At 51.8% G+C, this 26,614-nt stretch overlaps 1 protein-coding gene across 2 annotated transcripts; it reads right to left on the bottom strand.

Annotated features, from left to right (window-relative positions):
* Nucleotides 1–3,939: 3,939 nt before the first annotated feature.
* On the bottom strand, nucleotides 3,940–26,105 carry Kbtbd11 (kelch repeat and BTB domain containing 11). 2 transcript variants are annotated; one of them, XM_052161938.1, is made up of 2 exons: nucleotides 25,986–26,105; nucleotides 3,940–10,447 (listed from the first exon to the last, which is right to left on the bottom strand). In XM_052161938.1, the coding sequence occupies exon 2, from the start codon at nucleotides 9,691–9,693 to the stop codon at nucleotides 7,792–7,794; it is 1,902 nt and encodes a 633-aa protein (XP_052017898.1). In that variant the 5' UTR covers nucleotides 9,694–10,447; nucleotides 25,986–26,105; the 3' UTR covers nucleotides 3,940–7,791. The 2 variants fall into 2 exon arrangements, with proteins under 2 accessions (XP_052017898.1, XP_052017897.1); XM_052161937.1 differs by lacking the exon at nucleotides 25,986–26,105 and adding an exon at nucleotides 25,809–25,944.
* Nucleotides 26,106–26,614: the final 509 nt, after the last annotated feature.

Genomic DNA, 26,614 nt, shown 5'->3' with positions numbered 1-26,614 from the left:
TGGCACACAGGTGAGCCTCAGCTCACACAATAACATTTTCTAAAGAGCACATGTAGAAGCTTCTTATACGAAATACATTATCTCCTTTTACAAGAGAGCTTCCAACTTATGAGGAGCTTACACAGCGCTAGTAACAAATGTTAAATATTTAACTGTTTAAAAAGTAACCCCCAAATAAGAAACTATCAGGGAAAGACAGAATAGATTTAAGGAAAGAAGAAAAAGAAAAAGAGGAGGAGGAAGATGAAGAAGAGGAGGAGGAGAACAAGAACAAGAAGGATAAGAACAAGAAGAATAAAAAAGAAAAGAAAAGAGAAAGAGAAAGAAAGATGAAGGAAGGAAGAGAGAGAGAGAGAGAGAGAGAGAGAGAGAAAGAGAGAGAGAGAGAGAGAGACTGACTACCGGGGGCTGGAGAGATTGGCACAACAATTAAAAACACCTGTTGCTATTCCAGAGGACCTCGGTTTGATTCCTAGCACCCACTAGAGGCTTGAAAACATGCCTAAATCTAGTTCCAAAAGATCCTATGGCCTCTTCTGACTTCCATGGCCCCTGTCATGCACCATGCATGTGATGCACAAATATATGTGCAGGCAAAACACTCATAATATGAAAAACATTTCATTTAAAATAGAAAATGGAAAGAGCTAGCTACTACTCAGTAAAAGATAGCATTCAAAAATGATAGTTGGCCAATGAAGGCGTTTTTTTGTTTTTGTTTTTGAATCTCTAAAATAAAGAGTTAGTCTTTGAAACCCACAGGAAACCTTGCCTGAGCAGAAAACCTTCATGAGACACATACAGAGATGTGCCAGGGCAAGTCACACAGGGACAGGGGCGCTGTATGGGAACAGAAATACTGTGCTGTTTTCCTGAGGGAGACAGGGAACCAGGTATGGGAGGGTGGTGTTCAAATCTCAGTGCCCTGTGGGCGGGTGCACGCCACACAGTGTTTAGAGATGGTATTCCACAGTACACTTAGTTGCTTCATATTGCAGCTCACATGAACGGAGAAGAAGGTTTGCCCAGGTCCTAGGACAATTTGTATCACATTATCTACAACACATATGCATATGCACACGAGACATGCATACACAGATGAATATAAACACATACATGCATGCACACACATACACACATGGACACACAGGCATGCAAACACATACACATACATCCTGGGGAACCCATGCAAAGACAGGTGGGCAGGTAGGGAGTGCCCATGTGCCCCCCAGCTTCTTACAGGCTGTCTTAGGTGGTGAGGATAAGAGGCCTGGCCTCGGTGTCATCAGCCACCGTGAGTGCTCCCACACACATCAACAGCAGCTGCTGAAACCCATGCACAGGTGTATGCGGCCTACCCCTCAGAGACACGCTTGCCATGGGATTCCTCAGCCCCTCTAGAGAGACATATCTCCTCTCACTAAATTTGATACCACCTCAACTCAAATGCACAGGACTAGGAGCTGAGTAGGATGTGGGCAGTGACCAGTGATCAGATAGTTGTCATCCTCCCCACCCCACCCCCGTGTGTGTACGCTCGCGCACATGCGTGTGCTCATGTTTACCGTGTTTAGAAATGTATGTACCTACATGCTCAAGCACTCGGAGGGCAGAGGACAACCACAGTTGAACTCAAAGCAAAGCCATGACTGAGTGTCCTCGGGCACTATCTAACTTGATCGTTTGAGACAGTGTTTCTCACCAGCCTGGAACTCACCAACTAGGCTAGGCTGGCTAGCCACAAGCCCCAGAGATCTGCCTGTCTCTGCCTTCCAGTTTCTTGGATTATAAGCACACACTGCCACGCCTGGTTCTCTTAGGTGCAGTCTGCTAATGGAACCACCATCTTGGCCCTGTGTTAGCAAGGTGAGTACCTAGCCATCGCCTAAGCACCCAAACGCCATCTTAAATGTAAGAAGCGTGAAACGGGTACAGGGAGTTAAGAGCAACTCATTGTGTTTCAACCATCCTGATATAAGTAGTAAGGAACAATGTGCTGGAGTCCAGGCTCATGGGCTGCACACACCTGGAACCTTACTTTCAGAATTCTGTCTTTTAACACTCTGAAACTCCAGACCCTGAGGCAAACACATAGAGGGACTGCAAAGCCCCAGCAGAATCTGCATGTCCCCTCCATCACATTCACACGTGTCCCCGAGAGCAAGTGTGATCGCCTAGACACCAAGACCTTCACCCCTCTCTAGTAAGAGGGCTCCAGCCATACTCCAGCCCCTCCTTGGGATCCACTCCTCCTGCTGTTAGGAGGGGATAGCGAGGCCCTCCCTCCATGCTAGACTAAACTTGTCTTCTACCTCTCCAAAGACCATGCTTTGTGACTGAGGATGTGGGCTTCCCTTCTCAGGGGCCCCTGCCCAGGGCTGGCTAAGCTCACCTGCTTCAGCTGCCTTCGTGACTTCTTCCTGTCCAGTCTCTGGAAGCAATATCCATGCATTGGGGTGTCCCAAATACATCGGAGTCATCTGCGATTCCCCAGGTGTTGAGGTTCTGTAAGTTGCTATGCATCGTGATACTATATACACAAAGGTCTAGACCTACAAGTGACATCACATTTACAAGCTTTTTGTTGTGCAAATCTTGTTCCTTGATTTTAAACTATTGGTTAAATTAAATTGGCTACAGCCAATTACCAGAGGGATTAGAGGTAGGTGGAGGAAGAGGAAGGAGAGGAGAGGAGGAAGCCACCATGAGGGGAGATGGACCATGAGCACATGGCCAGGAGAAACAGCAAGTGTCTGGGATACATCGCTGAGGAGGTAGCCAGGCCAGCGGTTAGAAAGTAGATTAGAGGTTACTCCACCCCCTGTAATTGTCAAAGCCACATAAAATAACCATAGTCTGAGTCTCATGTAGTCATAAGCTAGTCGGAGATAAGCTTACATGGACTGAACCATATCCAGGTCCCATGCTTGGCTGAGTTTGCCCTGCACATCTGGTTCTCCTCAGCTCCTCTCGTCCCCTCTGCTTGGCTGGATCCCCTCTCTTCAGTGGGGTCTCCTCTTCTCAGCTGCCGAGCCTGTCTTGGTTTATTTTGAGCTTCCTGGGGGTGTCACAAAGCCCTGTGATACAGGAGGCCCCCAGCCCCATCTGTGGGATCCTAGTGGACTCAAGCGATGTTCACAAGGATATAGGATGCCAAGGGACCGCCAGGACATCTCCAGTTCCCCACAAACCCTCTCCAAGAGGTGGGGTTGACCATGTGACTATGTCTTGTGTTTTCTGCTTTAAGATGTTTTGATGTGCTAGGACTTGCTGCTGGGGAGAGGCACCCCTTTCCCCTGAATCAGTCAGTTCCTAGGAACACAGTGGTGTTTGGCTAGCACTCCCTCAGACAGACCAACCCACCCACACCCTCCTCTGACTTTCAGATGCAAAACTATGCTTCCTACACCCTGAACTGCTCAGAGCCAGAGTCAGGGAATCAGAGAGGACCCCAAAGACCAGACAGAGCGCGGAAATTGGAGATAACCCCCAAAGCCCGGAACCCAGATTGTCAACAATGAGCGGTCTGCTCTGCCTGTCCCCTAAAGGAGGCTCAGCAAAGGCCTGCCTCCGCCCACTCTCACTCTATCCTGGCCACCCCGCCCCTCTGTGCATCCCTTGGCCTTGCTTGGCATACAGTGAACACTCCTTGGTTTCTGGCAGCATCATGAATCTTACAATACCACATAACCTCAGCCTCTCAAGTGACCAGGGCAGGGCTAGGCTGTAACCTGGCTAGCTGTGAGGACGGGTGAAAACATGGAGGTCATGAACATCCTGAAGCTGACTGAGGTAGAGGAAACCTCAGCAGCCGCAGCAACCGGCTGCAGTAACAAAACCCTAGGTCTCTAGAGAGTCATTAGAGCCCAGTTATTACTGGGGTACACCATACCTGTCGTTCTGGGGGGTCGGGAGGTCAGAGAGAGAAGCAAGCAAGGCAACGTTTCAGGAGTGCTGGAAGTTTCCGCACGGTTTATTTCGTCTTGGCACAGGTGACAAACATACAAGGTTTTACAGCTTTTATGCCTAGGGTGAAACTCAAGCGTCAGCACATCCAGCGACAGCCTCAAACAGGTGCTATGTTTAGTAACTGGAGGCATATGGGTACTAGTTAGTGGTAGGTACTAGTCAGAGCTTTACCAAGCATGACGGGGCAGGGGAGTGCAACCTCACATTGGAATCCGCTCAGACTTTGACTTCAACCCAAGCCTGCCAGGTGAGGCTGCTGCCAGGACCCGTGTCCTGCCAGGGCCTTCAGCATCTCACGGCGAGGCCTCTTCTTCTTGGATGTGGGCCAAGCATCTGACCGTCTGCTCGGGTAAACACAGATGCACCCAGAGTGCCGACAGAGTTCCACTTTCGGCTGGAGTCGTTACCTTCTTGTGAATAATATTAAAAAAAGAAATGGAGACTTTAAAAAAAATAAGTATCAAAATGAAAACTTTCTGTAAGCTAGGGAGGGCTCCTAAAGTGAAACCTACACCAAAGAGCTATTGGGCTCACATCTGCCACTGAGACATTCCAAACTACCATGTCCTGACTCTACCTTGACTTCAGCAGAGACCAGCACGCCCTCAGAGATCCAACACTGGACAAAGTTTGCTAACAAGTAGCACAGACACCACCAGGACTAGACGGACACCTTTTTTCCCCCTGTGCAACAAAACCAATACAAGAAATTAAGCAGCCAACAAGATTTCCACAACATTCATTTTCCTTAGAGTAAAAGAAACTCCTGCCATCATTTCCTTAGAAGCAGAATCACAGCATTCCAAGTCTACAGAGAAGCCAAGAATCCGCACTAGAGGTGGGGCTTGTCCCAGACCAAAGAACAAAACAGAAAGGAGAAACATTAGCTCGTTGCTAAGATTCCAAACAAACCTTGGCAATATAAATGTAATTCCCCGTCAACCAAACAGAAGGTCAATCTCGGTGTGTCTATCAATCATTTACTCTTTAAGACAGTGCTGACCTTTCGAACACTTGGGGTGGCCCTGTACAAGGGTTAATGTCCTAAGAACTGAGAATGGGTGTCCCAAGCACCTTAGCCTTGTTTTACAGTCAGATCTGTGCTCATGCCAACCAAACTCCTAGGTGGAGTCAGAGGCAGAATGTGACCAGCACGTAGGAAGCACCTGCCTGGTTCACACACTGGAGACACATCTCAGCAAAGCCGGCTCCCCTACCGGGAGCCAATACCTTGTCGAGTTCGCTCCGGCTTGTGGGGGCAAAGGTTGGTGTTGACAGAATCTGGAATCACCTGGAAGGTGGGTCTCTTAGGATGCGCCTTGATTACATTAACTGGAATGGAGACAGGGAGCTGAGCCGCAGGGTCTGTTAGGGTTCTACTGCTGTGAACAGACACCATAGCCAAGGCAACTCTTCAAAGGACAATATGTAATTGGGGCTGGCTGTCAGGTTCAGAGGCTCAGTGCATTACCATCACGGTGGGAGCATGGCAGCGTCCAGGCAGGCGTGGTGCAGGAGGAGCTGAGAGTTCCACATCTTCACCTGGAGGCTGCTAGAAGACTGACTTCCAAGCAGATGAGATGAGGGTCTTAAGCCTGTGCCACAGGGACACACCCACTCCAACAAGGCCACACCTCCTAATAGTGCCACTCCCTGGGTCAACCACAACCAAACCATCACAGGCAAGGCATCAAATGCTGCCTCATGTCTGCGGGGACAGTAGCACCTGTCCCGCCCTGGGACTTTCACAGCACGGTGGACTGTAACCTGAACTCTGAGCCACAATAAACCCTCTCTTCCTTAAGTTGCTTATTATCAACAAGAAATGAATCTAAGACAGATAGATGGGTAGTAAATCTTCCAGATCCCAGGAACAAAATGCATGGTTGCTGAGATGTGCCAGGGCCCGTAGCATTTGTTTTCAATGGGGGGGAGCCACAGTTCACAAACGAAACACAAGATATTCTGTATGTTCTCAAAAAACAGATCGGCCACACCTCTCTTCTCAATCAACGAACTAAGGTTCTTTCAAGATCTGCAAATAAGTACATTTATCCTTTTGACTTCCTTGGGTGTGTTGTGTTCTGTGGGGCACGATGTGCACGGGAAGTCTCTTCTGTCTGGTGTCCATCTGTCCTCTCCGGGGACATGTCACCCCAGAGGCCCAATTTCAAAAGTGAATGTCAGAGGAATGGTTTCTCAGGCCAGGGTCACATGATAGCATTCTGTAAGCCTGGTACTTAAGAGATGAAAGGTGTGTCTCTAAGTACTGTCTCCCTTTGCTCATCTGCAAGCCTTTCCCCAGGACGCCCCTCAAAGAGCAATAAAACCACGCAATAGGAAGTCTGTTTTTCTTAAGATGATGAACCAAGTTGCCAAGACATTCTCTTGGTTTATGAGTAACCACGAACAAGCACAGAGAGACCAGAACGCACAAACAGGAACTATAAACCCCATTCCCCTGGGTCATGCAGAAGATTCAAACTGGCTGTTTCTAAACACACTTCACTGTGACCTTTCAGAGCATAACCTAGTTCCCAGCTAACTAATGATTTCTATAGAGATGGTGGGGTGAATGCAGTTTCCTCTATGTTCCAGAAACTCTGAATGCTTAGGAGCCCCGTTGTTATATCACAGTGGGCTAGGCATGGGATCTAAACCAGTCATCCAAGAAGCTTGTATTTTGTCCTTAACCTCTCTTTAAACAACCCTGCCTGTGTATTCTCAAATGCACAACACCCTAACCCATGAGAGAAAACAGACGGACTTGATTTTGGTCCTTGCAACCTTGTCTAAGTATGAGTCTCCTTCCGACTCTAGCAGGGCACTTTGTTACTTAAATAGATGGCACTGACTTGCTCTCCTACATTCAAAATGCGGGTGTTTCTCATTTTCCTCCTACATGTCACCCCACACACCCCTCCTTCGAGGTGGTTGTAAATTAATCTCCCTCGTCGGAATCACAGAGGGTACACATTCAAAACATAACCAAGCAAAGAGTTCAAAGCGTGCAACTGTCAAAACATGATTTTAACTTCCTTGTTCTAGGGAGGAAAAAAAAAAAGCCCTAGATCATTCTAAAACAGGAAAGTGGGTGAGCTCGCAGAGCTGACAGAGCACCCTGACCTGAGGGCCTTTCACCCTTGCTGGCCGCCCTTCCCCAGTCAGCGTGCTACTTGTTAATATTTCCATCAATGAAGGCAACTCTGCTGGTCAACAATGACTTGCCTTCAGTACTTGATAAATTAACTTTTTGAAGTTGAGCCTGCAAAAACTTGCAAACACTCGGTGAACTTTTTAGGTTGGGCAGATCTTATAAGTTATGGTTTTAAACCTCGGATCGGGGTGTGACCTTCTCTCTGCCATTGCAAGGATACCTGGCCTACTTCAGGACCCTGGTCAGGTTTAAGAACCTTGCACTCACTGGTGGGTGGTAAGGAGGGGACTGGGCAGGCTCCTCATTACACCTGAGTCCGCACCTGCATCCCACTTTATCCGTGGCCTCTTCTACTCCTTCTTCCCTTACACATGGCTTATCTGTATCTTCCCACACTCTAAGCTACGAACCCCCACTAAACAAGCAAAGCAAGAGCAGAATCCAGAACTGCAAAGCAAGGCTTAAATCAGCATTGCAAAAATGTCTTCAGAGCCAGCGAAGCTTCTTTTACTCTCAAAGCGTCTGCATGATGATGCACTGTGGCCTTTCCGCTTCCTCCATTCCTGAGACCTCTTTGCCCTTCCTTCCCCACTTGGGAGGGTAGCCCATTCTTCTCAGACCCTCCCCCCAATGCTGGACAGTGGAGCTGCCTAGCTGATCCTGTCCTAGGCTGTACCCTGCTCCCCGCGGTCCGGTTTCTCAGGCAGGTTGAGTACAAATGGAAAGAGTACACCCCGGACATCCAGGGGGGATCCCAGGGGCTCAGGCTCAAAGCTGCCACCAGGTCCCATCTCGCTGCCAGCCTCAGTGTCCTGAGAAGGCACGAAACGCCAGGTTCCGGCGCGGCTTACACAGTAGATGGTACCATCCAGGGCAACACAACGAAAGGGCTGGAGGCCTGCGGGTGCGCCGGGAGGCCTCAGGTGTGCAGCACACTGGCTCCACTGCTTGGCTAGGCAATGGTAGCGGAAAACACTGACCCCGCCACCTGAACCTACTGCAGCCTGAGCATCACCGCGGCTCCCACACAGGTCAAAGCGATAGAGGAAGCCGTCGAGGGCCACCATGTCGGCAGAGCGCTCTCGGCTGCTGCTGCATGGGCACTCGTGCCACTCATCGCGCCGGGGGTCATACTTGAGCAGGCGGTAGAAGAGCGAGCCCCCGGACACATAGATCTCGCCGTTACAGGTGGCAGCCTCGTGGGCCACTGCAAAGGCGCCCCGGGGAAGCGGGGCCACCGCGGTCCAGCGGTCAGCTCGTGGGTCGTAGCGCTCCACGCTGAGCAAGCACTCACCACCCACGGCGTACAGGTGGCCGTCCAGGGCCAGCAGCTGCACCTGCGAGCGCGCCTGGCGCAGTGGCCGCACAGTGCTCCAGCAGTCGGTGACCGGGTTGTAGCAATACACCTGGTCCGACGGGCGCGCGCGGCCATCGGGACCCGCAGGAGCCACACCGCCCGCCACGAAGAGGTAGTTGAAGAGCACGCAGAGGCCGCAGCCCCGCGCCGGTGCGCCCTCGGGCAGCCGTGTCAGCTCGCGCCACTCCCCGGCCTCCGCCTGGTAGCAATAAACGGCCGCGTCCCCGCGCGACTCAGCGTCCCCAGACGGGCTCTGCGGTCGACTGCCCGAGCGTTCCCCGGTCGTCCCGAGCGCGGCGGCCAGCAGACAGGCGCGGCCCGTACCCAGGCGGCGCCGCAGCAGCAGATCGCGCTCTGCACCGGACAGGCGGCCGAAGACTGCGGGCTCGCGCAGCACCTCCAGGTAGTGGTCGCTCATGAAGCGGTAGGCGGCGTCGCGCAGCTCGCTCAGCCGCTGCCGCTTGCCTGCGCTCAGCACCTCGTAGCAGTTGTCCAGGCTCAGCTGCGGCGCCATGGCCTCGGTGGCGCGCTGCGCAGCGCCGGGCAGCTGGAGGCGGCGCGCGCCGGCCACCACCTCGGCCACGTTGTCGGGCCGCACGCCCGCCATGCGCCCACTGTACGCGTCGGCCAGCAGCAGCCGCAAGGCGGTGAAGCTCACGCCTTGCACCCGCAGCACGTCCCGGGACGCGCGCGCGCGGAAGTAGTCGCTGCGCGCCGCCAGCACCGCCTTATGAGCTCGCAACCGGCGACCGGCCACCTCGATGACCAGGTCGGGCTCTCCGTGCACGGACCCGATCCCGGGCGGCACAGGCACGGGCTCCCCAAGCTCGTCTAAAGACTCGAGCCCCACGGGACGCGCGTGCTCGTGGCGGGAAGGGGGTTCCTCCGGCGAAGCGGGCTCTTCCGGGCGCGCGCACTCCTCCGGGGACTCAGGGGACGCGGCGCTGCTGACATCCCACTGCGTCTCCACCACACGCAGGTCGCTGCGGAGGGAAGGCGGAGAGGCTTCAGAGCCCTCCGCGGCAGAGGCGCGAGACTGCGGCGGGGAATCGTCCCCGGAGCTGAAACACAGTGAGGCGCTGAGACTGCAGGGTGTCTGCGCTGGGGACGCAGCGCCCTCTTCCTCGGCTGGCAGAGGCAGGCTGTCCTCTCCCGGAGTCCTGGCCTCAGTTCCCGGATAGAGGACGAAAGGCGCCACCGAGTTCTCCATGACCAGGTTGTGTTGTGTGCAGTCGGCCAGCTCAGGAGCTACATATGCCGGGTGGAGGCTGAGCTTTGCCCTGGGGTCTCTGGCAGCACGTACCCTTTCCTTGGCACCAGATCAGATTTCACATCTGTCCACCCCCTCCCTGTTCACGCCACTCCCACCTTGCCCTTCCTACTCTCCTCTCTTGTGAGGAGGACACGCCCAACTCTCTCTGAACTTTCAAAAGGGGAACCTCAACTCAGGCTATATCCGTTGGGGCGGAGGTGAGCCAGCCTGGTGGCAACTGAGGGTTTTGTTTTTTGCTTTGTTTTGATTTTTTTGCAGTTTGAACGTCCGTCCGACAGCCCTGAGCTGAGGCTGCCTTGTGTTGCTCCTTTGGAGAACTGAGGTTAAGTGTGTCTGGTCCACAGCATAGCCTTCCTTGGTCTCTATGTGGACCCACTGAGTCACCTTGTATCACAGTACTGTAGACCCAGAACCAACAAATTCTCCATAGGCTGTGGCCACATTTAAATCCTTAGCTTCAGCTCTGTTCTATAGACTCCAGCTGTGAAGCCCAGAATTCCGCTGAAGTGTGTGTCTGAATCTGGGTGGCAGCTCTGCACCCACACTGATCACCCAGGGAACCACTCCACCTATGGGCGAGTGTCTGGAAAGGCAGCTCCTGTGTGTACCCAGGTTTTCCTCATTTGTCATCGGAAGCCTCTGCTGCTTCCTTCCTCGTCAGGTTCCCACATCACTCTCCGATTTCTTGCTCCTGTTTGCAGAAGGAAAGAGGGAAGATTTGAGTTTCATTGTTGAGTGAAATGCTTTTTACCCCAGACCCTCCACCAGATGCAGTTAGCACTCTAGTCTGGCGGCCACGTGTCCAATCATCACTGGAGTTTGGAGGACAGGAAATAAATAATGAGTCAGCCTTCCTCCAGGCACAGAACTAAAAAGAACCCAGTTCTGGCAGTAGGTATTTTACCAAAAGAGACTCCAGCCACAGTAAACCCGATGACCGATAACGTGGCTAGTTATGCAAGATGGAAGTAGTCAGCTATCAGTGTCAAGTTTTAACCCAGTAGAATGACGTTCAGAACCAAGACTTCATCTTGAAGAAGTATACTGTGAGAACCAAGACCTTGTGCTGAGGAAGCGCAGTGTGGCTACAAAACCTTGCTAACTTTACTAATGCATCGGCAGTCCCCTTGGCTTTTCTGGACTACAATTCGTTCAATTACAAAAATAAATAGGTGTCAAATATTTGAAATCGTCCTCAGCCAAGGATCTGACCCCGAGGCTCCACCTGCTACCCCTGTGGTCATCATTGCAATCAGGTCTCTTCCTCAGAGAGGCAACTGCCAAATAGCGTGAAGGCAACCAAGGAAGGTGTGGGCGGGTATCAGGACCCACAGAACACTAGGCGGAGCTCTCCTGCCCTGGCACACACTGGCCTATGACTCCCTGCCTTGCTGGCAATCTGAGGAGTGGGTTATTGTGGTCCAGTTGTACTCCAGCCTTCTGAAGGGGGTAAATGAGAAAAGCAGAGCTGACTCAGGCCTGGCGCTTCTGTGGAGAATCACTTGCCCCCCTAGGCAATGGAGACGCAGCATTCCGGTGCTTTCCTTACACATCTCATGTCCTGCTATTCTCGCACACCATCACACAAGTGCCGATAGGGTTTAGTGTGAGCTGTCCCTCAAGGGCTTAGGTTTGAATGCACAGTTCCCAGCTAGTGCTGCTGCTAGAGGTGGCTGTGGGTGTCTGAAGTAGCAGGCACGCCCAACCCTTTCACACTGCAATAGGATGTTGCCATCTACAGAGTTCCTTGGGGAGACCTGCACAGTCACATTAACCCACCCCCTAAACGTTCTTTTCAAACCCTCCTGTTTGAAGTTATGAATTTGATTTGGGCCACATTCGTTGCTGTCCTGGATATATATTTGCCTGTTTAGGAGCTGGGGCTATAGCTTGAGGGTTAGAGCCCGTCCGTCTCCCACCTAGCTTTCTTCCAGGCCATGACAAACCCTGGGCAGGCTGTCACCACCATAGACAAAGCCCCTGCTGTCACACCCACCCCATGTAATGGACCATGACCCTTTGCAGCAAGCCCAAACAACACTTTTTTCCCCTTCTCTTTCTCCCTCTTGCTCCCCCGTCCCCTCACTCCCCCCCCCCCCCCCCGCTCATTCCAGCCTATAGGTTATTTGTTTCTAGTTACTGTGATTGTGAGCCACCATGTGGTTGCTGGGATTTGAACTTATGACCTCCAGAAGAGCAGTCAGTGCTCTTAACCGTTGAGCCATTTCACCAGCCCTAAACGACACTCTTCCCTTGTTTATCGGGTATTTGTTATTGTGAAGAAGATAACATAGAAATATGTGGTGCACAGCTTGCCCACCCACACCCGGCACCTCCAGCCACTCTGCCACTGATATTCATCGTGGAACTTGGAGACGTTCGTTTCCCTCCATGCCAGATCTTTCACATGGCATTTCCCCTCCCCTCCCTTCCCCCACTCCCAGTACACTGCAGTAAGAGCCTCCAGAGATGTAACATTAAGGGAGTTTGGGATCCCGAAACCTTGAGTCAGAAGATTCCAAGAAGGAGGACATCGATCATGATGTTCTCTGGTTGATCTGTGACCACCCCAGTGAAGCCTCCACCCAGCTCCATCAGTCCAGGGAACAGAGGGACTTGCTGGCCCATAGCAATGAGCATGTGGGGGTGACTATGAACACAGGGAGGTACCCCAGCACCCCAGAGATTGTCGAGCTCTTCCTCTGGGCTTAGCCACTGAAGGAAACTGTAGTCAGAAGCAGGACATGTGGTGTGTTCGTGTGGAAATGTCTGGAAACCTCACTGTATGAGACAGAAGCTGGGCTAGAGAGCAGACCATCAACCTTATTTTCTGATCTGGGAAGTGGTCTCAGAAAGACCTGGTTCCCTGGCTTGATGGTCCCTGGAATGTACGGATAAGCCCATGGTATCTCTATGTCCCTTCACAGCCTGGAAGAGGAGCCAAGCAACAGATGACTCTAAAAGGGAAGCTTGAGGTCGGCCATTTAAATAGAAAGTATAAAGCCTGAGAGAAGGTTCAATAAGCGAGCACACTCTGCATGCGGAGGCTATGCTAAGGCAGTGTACTGTCTGGTGCACACCTTCGGGGCCTGTCTCTGTCCACTAGGCTGGGGATAGAACCGACTCCAGCTCCTACTCGGTCAGGGAAAGGAAACTCAGTTACCTCCAAAAGCATGCTCTATAACCGTATGTTCTTAGCACCTGTGATGGTTTGAATATGCTTGGCCTAGGGAGTGGCACCATTAGGAGGTGTGAACCTGTTGGAGTAGGTGTGCTGCTGTGGGTGTGGGCTTTAAGACTCTCATCCTAGGTGCCTGGAAGCTGGTATTCTGCTAGCAGCCTTCAGATGAAGATGTAGAACTCTCAGCTCCTCCTGCACCATGCCTGTGTGGACACTGCCATGCTCCTGCCTTGATGATACTGGACTGAACCTCTGAACCTGTAAGCCAGCCCCAATTAAATATTGTCCTTGTAAGCATTGCCTTGGTGGTGGTGTCTGTTCACAGCAGTAAAACCCTTAGTCCCAACACACACACACCACCATCATCATGCCTTGTGGACGCCCATTTCCAGAGCATGGCTTTAACAGTATCATACTGAATCCCTTGGTGTCCCATGCTGCCCTCGACACAGACGGCAGGGCGGGTGGACTGAGTCCTGTGGTCTGAGCATGACACAGCTGTTGCCTCACTTTGCCCCCTCCTCAAGCAAGAATCCCCCAACATCACCCTGTGACAGCCAGCAGCACACGCCCTACGAACGCAGCAAAACTTGTCATCCATACCTGTGTGAAGCTGGCTCTGCCCAGGCTCCGAGCAACCTGACAGTCACGCTGTCAGAGTCGACGATGTCACACTTCAAACTCTCCTTACCTCAGCTGGGATCTCAGGCTGGTGGCACAGCTCTCAGAGAAGAGTTGGGTTGTCGAACTTCCCCATAGGAGCAAGGAACCCATTACAGAGGCTTAACCTGGAAACGAGCAGTCAACCCAGAAGCCCCAGGTATGGCTTCCTGACAGTCTGTCTGTGGGAATGAGTGACTGAGCTTTCTGACGCTGGTGCGAACCCACTTCTCTCCTGTCCTTGTGTAGAGCCACATTCAGGGAAGCAACGTTAGCTGTTCAGTTGGAATAGCCATGTTGATATCAGAGTATTAACCGGAAGCTATACCAGCCTTAAGAAGTTACGAAAGTTTAAGCAAACAGAATACAGAAAAAGACTCAGACAGCTGTAGCTCTGCTAAGACCATTCCCATGAAATTCTAAACCAGATGGAGGTTTGGAAGTGGAAATTTCCCTGCTTTGTGGTTGGCTCTGGGCTGAGGAATTCCTTGGAGTCTCCTGCAGAGCGCCCTTACTACTGTGGTGCAGTAACTGAAGCTCTCCAAGCCTGCTCTTGACCCTACGACAGACTCCCCACATGCAGCCTGTCCAGGAAGGAGCTTGCAGAAGCGGGGGAGGAAAATGGGTGGGAAAGAAAGCCTCCTTTTACCTAGTCAGGAAGTCATGCGCGATAGCGAGACTTAATTATATATAATTTGCACGAAATTTTCTCCGTGAGAATATGACCTTCTAGACCCTAAAAGTATGTAAACGACATTAAGTTTCTGTTTGTTCACTTATTTGCCATTTATATGAATCAAAAATGGGATTGTGTGTGGCTTCCCAGTGTGGACACTGGGCTATATGTTTAATATGGGTATCACTTTATTCCAAATTAAATGCCAGGCTTCACTAAAATGCCAGTTGTTTTTTTTTTTTTAAATCTTTCAGTTTATTATAGCCAACTCACTTTAAGTTTGTTGATGGACTTACAAACCTGAGGCAAACTTCAATGATACGATGTACTTAAAGACAAACCTCCCGTGTCTTTCCCACATCGTGCCTGTGTCCCCAACACCTACAGGACCACGGGTTTCCTCGGAAAAGTGTCTGTGCTCCCCAGACCCAGTGCTTCATAGTCAGGAACCAATAAACACAGCCCGAGTCCTTGGGCTAGTAGATGCACGATGGTATCTTTCCACAAGCTACACATTTTCCCCTCCACCCACCAGCGCCTTCCCTGTTCAGCAGCTCTTGAGACAGTGTGTGCCCGCAAGCGCAACATGGTGGCTAGGCAAGGATGCGAGATGTGCATGCCAGTGCAGCAGCTGTTTAGCAACCTCCATTCTCCTGTGAGCCAAACTTCTTATCCCTTAATAAGCTCATGCTCCATGGCACCTGCACCCATCCCAGCCGTCCTCAGGTGCAACAGCCAGAGGATGCTGATGTAGGACCGTTTTAGCTCCGTGTGGTACTGGTGATACACATTTTCATCTCACTCATAAAAACGTGGCATTCAGTAAGAGGAAGATCACTGTAATCGGTCTGTCCTCAGCAAGGAGCTGAATGAACGTCAACTGTTGTGTGTGGCTAAGGTTACAGAAGCCGTGTGCAGATACAGCAGCCTGTCACCGTCATCCTCCATTCCCCCTCACAGTTCCTGTAAAGAAATGACAGGCGCCACACTCTGACTGTCTGTGAACCTGTAATCCTGACTCTCCAAAAGAAAGCTTACTCCCTGCACCGTCAGGGCCACCCGTGGCTAACAGACATAGCAATCAGGAGTCAACGCAACAACAAGGGCATGCCGTGGGCTGCCCATCAGCTACACGGCATAGGACGGACCCTCACACACTCTGAAACCTCTGAGAGGCCCCTCGTTAGATACACAGGTCTGAACATTTTATATACCCTGCCATACTGTATGTCTATGACATGAATAGGTAATAAATCTCTTGTTCAAAAGGACAAGCCACTTCAGTGTGTTGCCCCCTCCCCAGGACCCTGAAATCTGAAACATTTCATTAACAAGGGGTATAAAAAAACAGCTTATAAGGCACCCGTATAAAAATGTCCCAAAGTATACAACAACACACACCACACCCTGTGATGTATGTGAGAGACGACGACAGGTCTCGAACAGGGTTGGTGGCCGTGCTGTGTGCTGGTGAGGCAGAACTCAGCTTCTTTGGATAACTGCACTAAGTCCTCCTGTTTTTATTTCCCCTGAAACTAGATTTCACTCTACAGCCCATGCTGAACTTTACCCTGCCACACAGCCTTGTCTGGCCTCAAGCTAGAGACCTACTCTCTTCCCTAGTGCTGGGATTTACAGGTGTGTGCTATCACACCCAGTGGGTTTCCATATTCAAGGAAATAAACCACTTTGGGTTTTTTGTAATCATACAACTTGCAGATTTTAGAGCATAAAAGCCACACCTTGAAAGTCTCAGATGTATACAAGCTGGGACAGTGAGGTTTGGTAGGAGCTTTGGTCTTTGTGAAATTTTTCCATCAAAGAAGCACCCATGCTTAGACTCCTCTCCCAATCGCTCCTTACGCCCGTCCCTCACAGTTCTGACACCACCATCTGAGCTCCCATGGGTTTCTGAGCTCGCATGGGTTTCTCGGCTCCCCCTGCACTCCCAGCCTGGCCACAGTCACCGAAGAACAACTGACAGTTATTTCCCTGTTTGCAGGAAACACCCCAAACCCAAGAAACGGGAACCTCAACTCCTGCTATACAAGGAAGGAGGCTGGTGGCTGGGGTAGGGGCTCTTCTCCGGCTTTCTGGTGTATCGGCCAGAGCCGAGGCTGGAGTTCTCAGAAGCTCACAGGTACAGCTGAACTCCAGGGTGTCAGCATTCTCTGAGAAAGTATGTTGCTGAGAGCACTTTTCAAAGGGGAGATGGCTTTAAAGCCATCCACCCCCAAAGTCAAATCACTGTGTACAGACTCTTCAGGCTCTACGGGTGCCTCTCTGCTCACGAGACAGAGCTGGCATGGTGCTGCCTAAGTGTGTCTAGGGCACGCCTACTGCTGTTCCAAAAACCTTGCCTGTCTGTTGCTTGTGAGCTGGGACTCCAGAGGGTTGGCATCCCGGCTGGTTATCCCAGCTCCAGGATAGAAGCACTGAATCTAGTAGGTTCCGCTCTCTTACTGTCACTTTGGGGAGGAATATCGCCCCTAGCAAATGTTCCTTTGGCCCCAATGGAATGACAGTCACAGAACTGTGTTATGGCAAGCTTGGAGCAGACCTTGAGGTCACGAGGGGCTTGGGGGTAGGCTTAGGACAGCACCAAAGACAGCATTGGCCCCAGTAAACTTTAAGTTAGAATTAAGGGAAAACTTTTCCTGGCTGGGGTGGTGTGTGTGTGTGTGTGTGTGTGTGTGTGTGTGTGTGTTATAACTTAACATGCAAGTAAAAAGATCTAAGAAGTGGAAAGCAAAAGCAATCAAAAGCAAGAGGGAACACTAGACTGGGCCCGGTCCCAAACCTGCTTTATCCAGCTTGCAGGCATCTGAGGTCTGGGCACTGGGTATTGCCAGCACCCATCAGGTATGCTCCCACTGCTGTAGCCACCAGCATAACCACACAGGGGACCCAGAACAGCTACCGCCGTCTTCAGAGACAAGAAATGTCTGTGCTCAGAGATATTAGGTGCACAGTCTCCAAGGATGGGAAAAAGCCCAGCAGTGGCTCCGTGATTGTCCCCACACAGTCCACAGGTGGCCTTGGAGAGGACAGCTGAGGCAGCTGGCATTCCCAGTCCTTAGTTACCAAGCCCACGTGAGCTAACTCATGACACTGGGTCGTGGTGTTTAAAGGTTTGTACGCGGTCACAGACTCCAGCCCCACTAGGCTCTAACACTGGGATTTGCACTGATGTAGGGTCAGTCCACACTGGGTAATAGAGAGAAGGCACGACTTCCTCCCCAGGACCCTTGACTGTCACCACATGAGAGCTATTGGGGTGGGGGGGGGGATCTGAAGTATCACTTAGAGAGATTACGTTTTCACTGATCCAGTTGGACATCAGGTCCTGAGATGATAATAAATGTAACCATCTGTTTCCTCCATCCGATTGTGAATGTTTTAATATCCAACTATTCTGAGACATACACAAGGATTAGCTTCACAACCTATGGGATCTATCTTTACTGTGATGAGATGGTGTACCACACCTGGAAGCAGATGGGGGTAAAGACCAACACTCAAGGATGGGTTTGTTCAAACCTGGTGTACAGAAGAAACCCACCAGAATCAGATTTGTATTGTTGACAGAAAGCGGTTGGAATTAAGTGCTAGTTCACTTAAAGCCTACTCAAGCTGTGCTCCCTCCTGCCACATGAGAACACGCGCCCAGACGCAAATAGAATATCCTGAAATCCTAAGTGTTTGCCCCTTTTGGTGACTCAAGTGAAGCTGGAGAAACACAAAGCACAAACTCCCAGAATCACTAAGCCCCGGGGAGAAGGTGCACAGACTTTAAGTCTACCTCACATTTACAGCTGTGACATCCAATCCCCAACTGGCAATGCCTGGGTCAGCCTGATTGTCAACTCTTCTGTGAACCCCAAATCAAAACTGAGTGTTTCACCACTGACAGGTCATAGTGTCACAAAGACCAGCTGGGCTGACGAACCTGCGGCTTTTCCAGCCATCCACTCAGCTGGCTGATGCTTCAGCACTGGAAAACACTGGCAGTGATTGACAGATGCACCTGAGCACCTGCCACGCACAGGGTACAGAGGAACGAGCACCAGACTGGGACCAGACATCAGTTAGTCCTCAGCCCCAGGAGCTGTATCAGGAGGAGACAAACTGAGCCAGCACATGTTCCAATAGAATCAGCTGCCATGATCAGCTAACAGGGACACAGGCCTAGGACACCATGACAGAACCTGACTTCGGGGCCAGGGGATGCTCTCAAAGGATATGAAATTTACTCCGGAGCCAGAGAGAGCCTGGGGCGGAATGGGGGTGGGGGGAGAGGCCTGTGGGACAGCAGGATCTTAAGTGGCCACAGAGTTTTGTCACCTTGGTTATAAGCAGGACCATCAGTGGCTTTTAAAGAACGAATCCATCCCGTGATATGAGGGGGTGGGGAGTGTCTGTTTTCTCCTTTCAGATGTGGATAAAAGATAAACTATTTTAATTCTTATTTTGCAGCACTGCTAACCTCACGTTCAAATCCATGAACTAAAAGCTGTACAAACCATGCTGTGTGAATCCCACAAACGCAAGCCTGACTTGTTAAAGTTTTCTGGATGTCACTCTATAATGTCCTTTACACACTTTATAGAAGTTCTGCCTGCCATTTATAGAGAGAACACGGGAAGGCGGGTGGGCTGGGTCTTTTGTGCAGCATGCATTTGTACAGCGCAGGGGCGTTTCCTCCGGCGTTGTGCCGAGGGGTTTCTCGGAATGGGTGAACATCAAATGCCCAACAATAATATTCAATCCCAGAAACGGGAGTGCTTCCTTCCTTGACAACTTGCTCTTTATTCAGTCTTTTAGTTTATAATGTGTTGCTCTGAATACGTCAGTGGGAGACTTTCCAGTGGAGTGAGCCGGCCTACACTAAACGCAAGGTACAGAATCCCAGACAAAGTAAGATTGTCACCAGGCAACAGGACTCGATTGGATTCCATGTTCTTGCGCCTGACAGATGAGTGACTGACGAGGTTAATCGTGTTCTAGGCAAACAAAATACAGGAAATAGAAATGAACACTCCCAGGGTGTGATTTCTGAGGTTCTAAGCTCTTGAGTTTGTGGCAGTTCAACTTGGGCAGGGTCACACAGTGGCAACAGGATGAGGGCTGCCCAAACACAGGCGGGTCCCAAAACTGTGCCTTCTAGTCAAGGTGGCAGAATACACGGCTGGGGCGAACTGAAACCAGACCGGAGCCCCCAGCCGGCCTCCAGGTTCATAGCTCTTCTCACCCACTGGTCCTCCATTATGAGAACTGTCTGCTCAGCTCTCAAACATAGGATGTTATTGAACCAGAGCTTCCTGCTCAGCCTGGAGAGCATGTGTTAACTGCTTAGGGTCCAGGGAGGAAACGTGAGTCTTTTCATCACAGTTGGTGTGCAAAGCCACACTTCCTGTTTGGATGTCAGGAAGGGGAGACTGGAACGGAAGACCGAGGTGGGGCACCTGGCGTGGTCACATGAAAGTCTAGGTAACTAGGTGACTGAATATAAAACAGAACAGAGCTGAGCGGGGTTCTCTTCACTGCACACCTTAACCGTGGCTGTGGGTGAGGATATCAGAATCTGTGGTCTGATGGGTAAGAGTAAGAAGGCCACTTCCTGTCCCAAGGACAGGAGAGGCTGGAGATACCTGCTAGCTCTGGGCACCCTGCCTGCTCTGTCAACCTTCCAAACAACACCTGGCCCCAAGAACAAGTGAGTTCGGCAACTTACCACTGCCTGTCTGATACACCAATCTCTATATTATTATTGCTGTTGGCTGGCTAGTTTTATGTCAACTTGACACATGCTACGGTCATCAGAGGAGGGAACTCAACTGAGAATATGCCTCTGTAAGATCGGGATATAGGCATTTTCCTCATTAATAATTGGTGGAAAGGACTGTTGTGGCTGGTGCCAGCCTGAGCTGGTGGCCCTGGGTTCTATAAGAAAGCAGGCTGCGTAAGTCATGATGAGCAAGCCAGTGGGCAGCACCCTCGATGGCCTCTGCACGAGGCCCTGCCCGCCAGGTTCCTGCCTCGTGAGCTCCTGACCTGGCATCCTTCAATGATGAAGAGTAAGTGATGTGAAAGTGGAAGTCACATAACTCCCTGCCCTCCCCTAAGCCGCTTTTGATCCTGGTGATTTCACCAGCACGGCAACAGTCGCCCTGACTAAGACTACTGTTCTAAGTACCGTCATCGTCACTGCATGTGCATCTGCAGCACGAGTGCCTGTGACTGGCCGTAAAGGTCCCGAGATAACTTGTTTCACTGGACACAAGCACAGCCACCCACGGTCCCGTGAGCCCTTTCACAGGGTAGAACTCTCTGCCCCTCACTTCATGCATTATTCTTAGAAGACAAGCCTGTCCCTCACGGTAGCATTAGTTGAATCTTGTCTGGAAAATAGCTGCCATGTGCTTTTTTTGGAGAATTTAACCGATGTTATGCATGAGGTAAGCGCTGGTGGATTTCCTCTCACCTTTCCTTGGGTGTTTGGTGGTTTGAGGTCCTGACTATCTTATCCTTTTCTTTGTACCCTCCCTTAAACTCCATTGTTTAGCAAGTCTACTGAGTAGGGCCCTAGAAAACAGGGAAGAGAAGCCCAGGGCTCTCTGGCTTTTTTCTGGTAGAGCTAATGCCAGTGGGAACTGTAAGCCCTGCAGTATTGGCTGCAGCCTTGTAGAAGGCTGACAAAGAAAGCACTTTGGAAGGACGGGATGTGTGGGTGGGGCTTTTGTCCAGCGGCATGGATTCCCCAGAGACCGCTGGAAACTCCGGGCATTTTAAGACAATGAGAACCTGGATGGAGTGAGATGTGGCCAGCTCCAACTAGAGGTGAGAAGTGCGGCACCACATGACACAGCATGCTGGGCTCTGATGGTACTGTGGGGGCAGGGCAGAGGACCTGCTAGCTTGTGCCTGGTTATTTCAGGGTATCTGTGAGAAAGGGGCCCATCCTCCTCTCAGTTCCCTTCCCACCAAAAGATGGGAAAATGATTACTTTTATCATTCCTGCAGGTGTGTCCCACTATCTGGATGTTTGGTCCAACACCAGTCTACTGTAACCTGGAGCACTTTTGAGACAAAACTAGCATAAGTCAACAGACTGAGTAAATCCAGATGTCCTCTGTTCTCTGAGGAGCGCCTTACCTGGTCAGTCCACAGTTTAGGAGAAGGAAATGGAGGTGTCTACAGGAGAGAGAACCCAGCCTCCAGGCACACACTGCACCACCAGCTCTTTGTGGTACGCTAACCCACTTCCTGTGATTGTAACTAAACACCTGAGCTGGGAAGTTTATAAAACATAGAAAGTTATTTACCTCTGAGGACGGGGAAGGACATGGCACTGGCTGTCTGCATGGCTTCTGGCACGGATCTTGGTGCTGCTTCAAGGAATGGCCAAAAGCACGGGGGGAGGGGCAGGGGCAAGTGCTGCTTACACAAGACAAAAAAATGTGAAGGGTGCACTCACGATGAACCAAGTCCAACAGCGCTTGCACAGGAGCAGCACCAACCTCCAAGGGACCGAGTATGTGCCATCAGGAACCAAGCCTCTAGGACAGCCTTTCAGGAGGGACTTTATACCCAAACCGTAACCAGGTTCACGCCTCAATATGAGGACTGGAGAACAACCACATGGAAAGCTCAGGACCTGGAGCCCCTGCCTGCTGAGCTGCACCTTACTAGGGGGGCTTTGTCACGGCTCATCTTCACTGTCAACCTGACTGGATTTGGAATCATCCAGAAGATGCACCTCTGAAGGGAAGAGCCTTCCTAGATGTGGGAGGCACCGTCTTTGTGCTAAAATTGAAGAAAGCGTGTAAGGCAGTGACATTCATCCGCTCGCTGCTTCTGAACTGAATGCGACCCAGCCAGATAGATCAAATCCTGAGTCAGAATAAATCCCTCTCCCCTTAGACTGTTTGGCAGGTATTTTGTCACAGCGCCAGTCTCTGTCTGTCTGTCTCTCTCTCTCTCTCACACACACACAAACTCTTGCACACATGTGCACACTTGCATCCACACACAAGCACATGCATACACCCACATACACACACATACATACATGCACACTCTCTCTCTCACACTCACTCACACACACACACACAAGGGCACACATACAATCTCACACAGACACTCACGCCCATGGCTGTTTGAAGAATGCTGACAAGATCAACAATGACCCTATATAGTACCCACTGTGGTACCTGTGGGTGTCGGGCAAACATCTTCCCTTTTTGATGGATAGGTCTTCAAATGAATAGGAAGTGGTCCTATTGAAGACTCAGGCCCAAGGCAGCTCCTTCACCCAGTAACAGGACTTAAACTCTGACCCCACGAGAGTGTGAGGGATTGAGATTTTCTACCCTTATCTCGGGGTAGTGGTGGGGGTTGAATTGGCAGCTGGAGGTCGGACTGTGACAGGTGATACTTTCCAAAGACACTGTGCGGTAGATGTGACCCACGCAGTGCTCTCCCTGGGGTATGAAATGGCAGAACTCCATCTCCTCCTCCAGTCAACAGGCCGGGACTGTGGTGAAAATGACACTGTGACTTGAAAGGCTCCTCGGGAAAAGGGGCACAGCTTCCTTCCACGGGACTCTTTCTTAGGACGCGCTCCTCACAGACAGACATATCCAAGAGGCCCAGCTGCCCCTGTCCAGCCATGCCAGAAGTGAATAGCAGCCTTCCGTGATCAAGCCCTGCCTCTAGGCTGCCACATCTGGCACCGATTGGCAGGCATGCCACTCCTGAGACTGCAGGACCGAAAGCAAAATGAATGAGTGCTATTGTCCAAGGCACCGAGTTTTCTCAGCCCTGAGGACCTGAACAGGAGTCGTGATGGTGGACTATCCTATGGTCCCGCATCCTATGGTGGGAAGTAAACAAAGGCTCAGTCTCACAGGATGTGTGTTTTAAATGGTTACACTGACCTGTGCATCTAAAAGCCTATCTCCAATCCTGTGTAAAAGCTGAATGTGGCTCAGAGATCACAGATGCAGTGAAGACAGACACCAAGGCTGCATGGCTCTAAGACTTCTTAGCTAAGACATGGACACCAAACATCCTGCAAGCCTTTTTATTTACGCAACATATTACCCACACCGTCCACTTCAGGATTTCCCTTTGACATGGGATCTCAGTTCTGTAAAAGAGAGACACAAGCAACTCCGCCCAGCCTCCCGATGTCCACCTTCCATCAATGTCTATGAACTGAAATGAAACTACAGACCCAAGGCAGGCTCTCCAGGTGCTCCTCTCGGACCTTCTCTAGTGATCTGTTTCATACCACAGGGCCTTTGCACATGAAGCCTTCAATGCCCCATGCCACACACCCTTGCCACACAAGGAGCCTCCGTTATGTATACTTATGGGATGTATACACTCCCTTCAGAGATGTTACACAAGTATGGGGAGGAAATGCTTCATACCTCTCTCTGATTTTGAGTCTAAGATGCACAGACAGGGAGACCGGGTCTGTTACCCAGAATTCTGTACCTAACACCAAAACTCGCAGCAGACATCAACAAACATCACTGAATAGTACTGCCAGGACTCCAACTCTGGGTACCTTCAGTTTCCAAGGCAATATTTAATTATGATACTATGTCTAGCAGGAGCCAGAATGTTTCCAAAGTGTAAACTCCTAGAAGTTTGCATTTTATTATAAAACTTGCTCCCTGTAAGCGTTCTCCAAACACTTGCTGGTACCAACTCTCGCGCCATATAACCACAATAATTTCAAGAGAAATGCTAGAAACCAAGGCTGTCAGTGAGACAGCAGTCCAAGGCTTCCAGAACAGGGCAAACATCTCTGGATTACAGGGACTCATGGGAGACTGGGCTGGTTTCCACTGGAGGCAGCCTGCTCTGCTCCACGCAGTCCTGACTTCCAGCTGACACAGTCTGTTCTGACCACAGCCTCGATGCAGGGCGGTCCGGAGAATCAGTGCCACTGCCTAAGTGGATCCAGATTTGCACCGAGCTGTTATTACACAGTAATCTATGCCGTGGTGTTTAGGAAACATCTGAAATATGAGCTTAGATGGAGCGCTGGCAAAGGGGGAGCCTGGGCGCTGCAAGGGGAGAGACACTATCAGTCCCTTTGTTCATGCCGGGACCGTACCGAGCATACCCCATCAGAGACCATTGACCAAGGGGGAATAGAGTGGTGATGCGACCCAACCTGTGACCCACAGGGGGTGATGGCCCCCAAAATGGTGTTGCTGGGAAAGGCTTGTACAGAAAGACACACTTAATGCTCTCTCCCTCCTCCTAAACCAGAGATGACCTTACATACTATGAACAAAGCATTTTAAGTATTTCTCCTCTGTATTTTTCTAATGATATGATGAGCCATTTCTCGTAGTTGATATGAAAAGCTCTGAAAACCTTTTATCTCATCCGGAACCTTAGCTGAGTTACACCAGGAGGGAGAGTTGGAGCGCCTAGTCAATCTGTGGGGATTTTTCTGGCTTTTCCCGGCAACTCTGGTACCAGGGAAAGCTCCCTTCTGTCTGGCAGGGCTTGCAGGGGGGAGAGGGTGGGGGTGTCTAATAATAGGAACCGCTCAGGATGAAAGGCTTAAGGGCGCCATTGACAGCCGTGGGGGGTTACTAATTAGAGACTGAGTGTGATTCAGTGGGAAGGAGTGGGGTGCTGGGAACCCACGGGGAACCAAGGACACTGCACTCGGTGCTGAAAGGTGCTGGGAACTTCAAGAGAAGCTGCCGAGGAAGTGAGAGGAAGGAAAGAGCTCATTTTTCCCATCTCTGGAAAAGACTCCAGCAGAAGGGAAAATAAGTCGTTCTTTAGGAAAGCTAAATGATGTTGGAGAGAAACCCCTCCCGGTCTAATGCTACAGGTGCAGCGGGCCAACCGAGAGGAACTCGGCGGAACCGCCCCCACCGCCCTGGAGGAGGTTGTCCCAGGCACACAGCGGGGGCTGGCAAGGTTCCAGGAAGGTTTGGGCTCCACTCCCAGCCTCTTCCCGGGATGAAGGCGAGCCGCGCACTCAGTCCTAATTTAAATGCAGCGCGCTTTCCTCCTCCCACCCCCTCCCCACCGTGCTGTCAGGCACGTACCCGCGCAGGCCACCAGGCATCCCCGACCCGCAGTCTGGCTCTATGAGCCGAGGCTCCCCATACGAATAGTGTAGCTGTGCCGTGGCCCTCGCGTCCCGCAGACTACCCGTGGCGTCAAGGGACAGCCTAGGGGGTCCCCTCCCGGGTCTGCCAAATCATGTCCATATTCCGAGCCTTCGCCCAGACCCCAAGCCCCTCAGTAGAGAATCCAGTGCCTCAAACAGCAGGAGGGGAGCGACCGGACCCACGCCAGGGAGTGGCCCGCACGGGCGACTCACTGTCGCCCGTCGTCCTCCCACGCCCCGCCCGGTGCTTGTCTTGGAGCAACCCGGTCCCCCGAACCCGGAGCCAGTCCCCACTTCTCTCCAAGAGCAGCGTTTCTGCCTACCACCCCCAAGGTCCCTCCATTCTCCCGGAGTCCCGCAGGCCGCGCCCGGGCCCCTACCTCACCGCTCGCCGCTCGCCGCTCGCCGCTCGCCGCTCTCCCTCCACCCCTGCAACCCACCGGAACCCAGGACACGCAGCCTGGCCGGGGGACGTGGGGTGTGTGACACGCATGCGCACGGGACCACTCGCGCGCACCTGTGCGAGCGGTCCCGGGGCGAGCGAACCCTCTAGGCACCTGTGCGAGCGCTGCGATTCTGTGCGCTTTCCCGACGTCGGGAGCGCGCCGGGCTCCTCCGCACGCGCGCCAGCCAACGGGTTGGCAGCGGCCGACTACTCCTGCGTGTGCCCTGCGCTTGGAGGGAGCGCGAGCTGGGAGGCCGCCCACGACCCGGGCGCTCGTGCCCCTCGCGGTCCCCGCCCGCCGCCTCCCGCTTGGGGCGTCTGCAGGCAGGGGCTGCAGCTGAGCCAGCCCTGCGTGGATCCAGTGCGCACTGTGCCCCCGAGCCTGCCCGCAGCAGCTCCTGCGCCTCCGCACTTAACCCATTCCAGACCGAGTGAGCAGAAGCTGGGAGCTCTTGTAGCCTCTGGCCTTGACAAGAGCTCCGTGGCTCACAGGATACCTCCAGTAAAGAGACCCCGCTGCACCCCGCGGGCATGACCTGTTGAGCCCTCCCCAAACCCAAAAGCACTAGAAACAGGTGTCCGCCGCGAGTTTTGCTCCACCTAGGGCGCTCTTGACTGACCCCCCAGCATTGCATTCTGGTCCCACTGAGCATCTGTAAGAAGCGATGTCACACATAGTAATTAAAAATCTATTGCTGGGCATTCCGATAGAGTCTAGAATCTTAAGAAAGTTCAGGATAG

This window comes from Apodemus sylvaticus, chromosome 18 (genome assembly GCF_947179515.1).
Source record: "Apodemus sylvaticus chromosome 18, mApoSyl1.1, whole genome shotgun sequence".
Taxonomy (NCBI): Eukaryota; Metazoa; Chordata; class Mammalia; order Rodentia; family Muridae; genus Apodemus; species Apodemus sylvaticus.
Note: the sequence above shows the minus strand (reverse complement) of the source record. Positions and strands in the feature narration are given on the sequence as shown.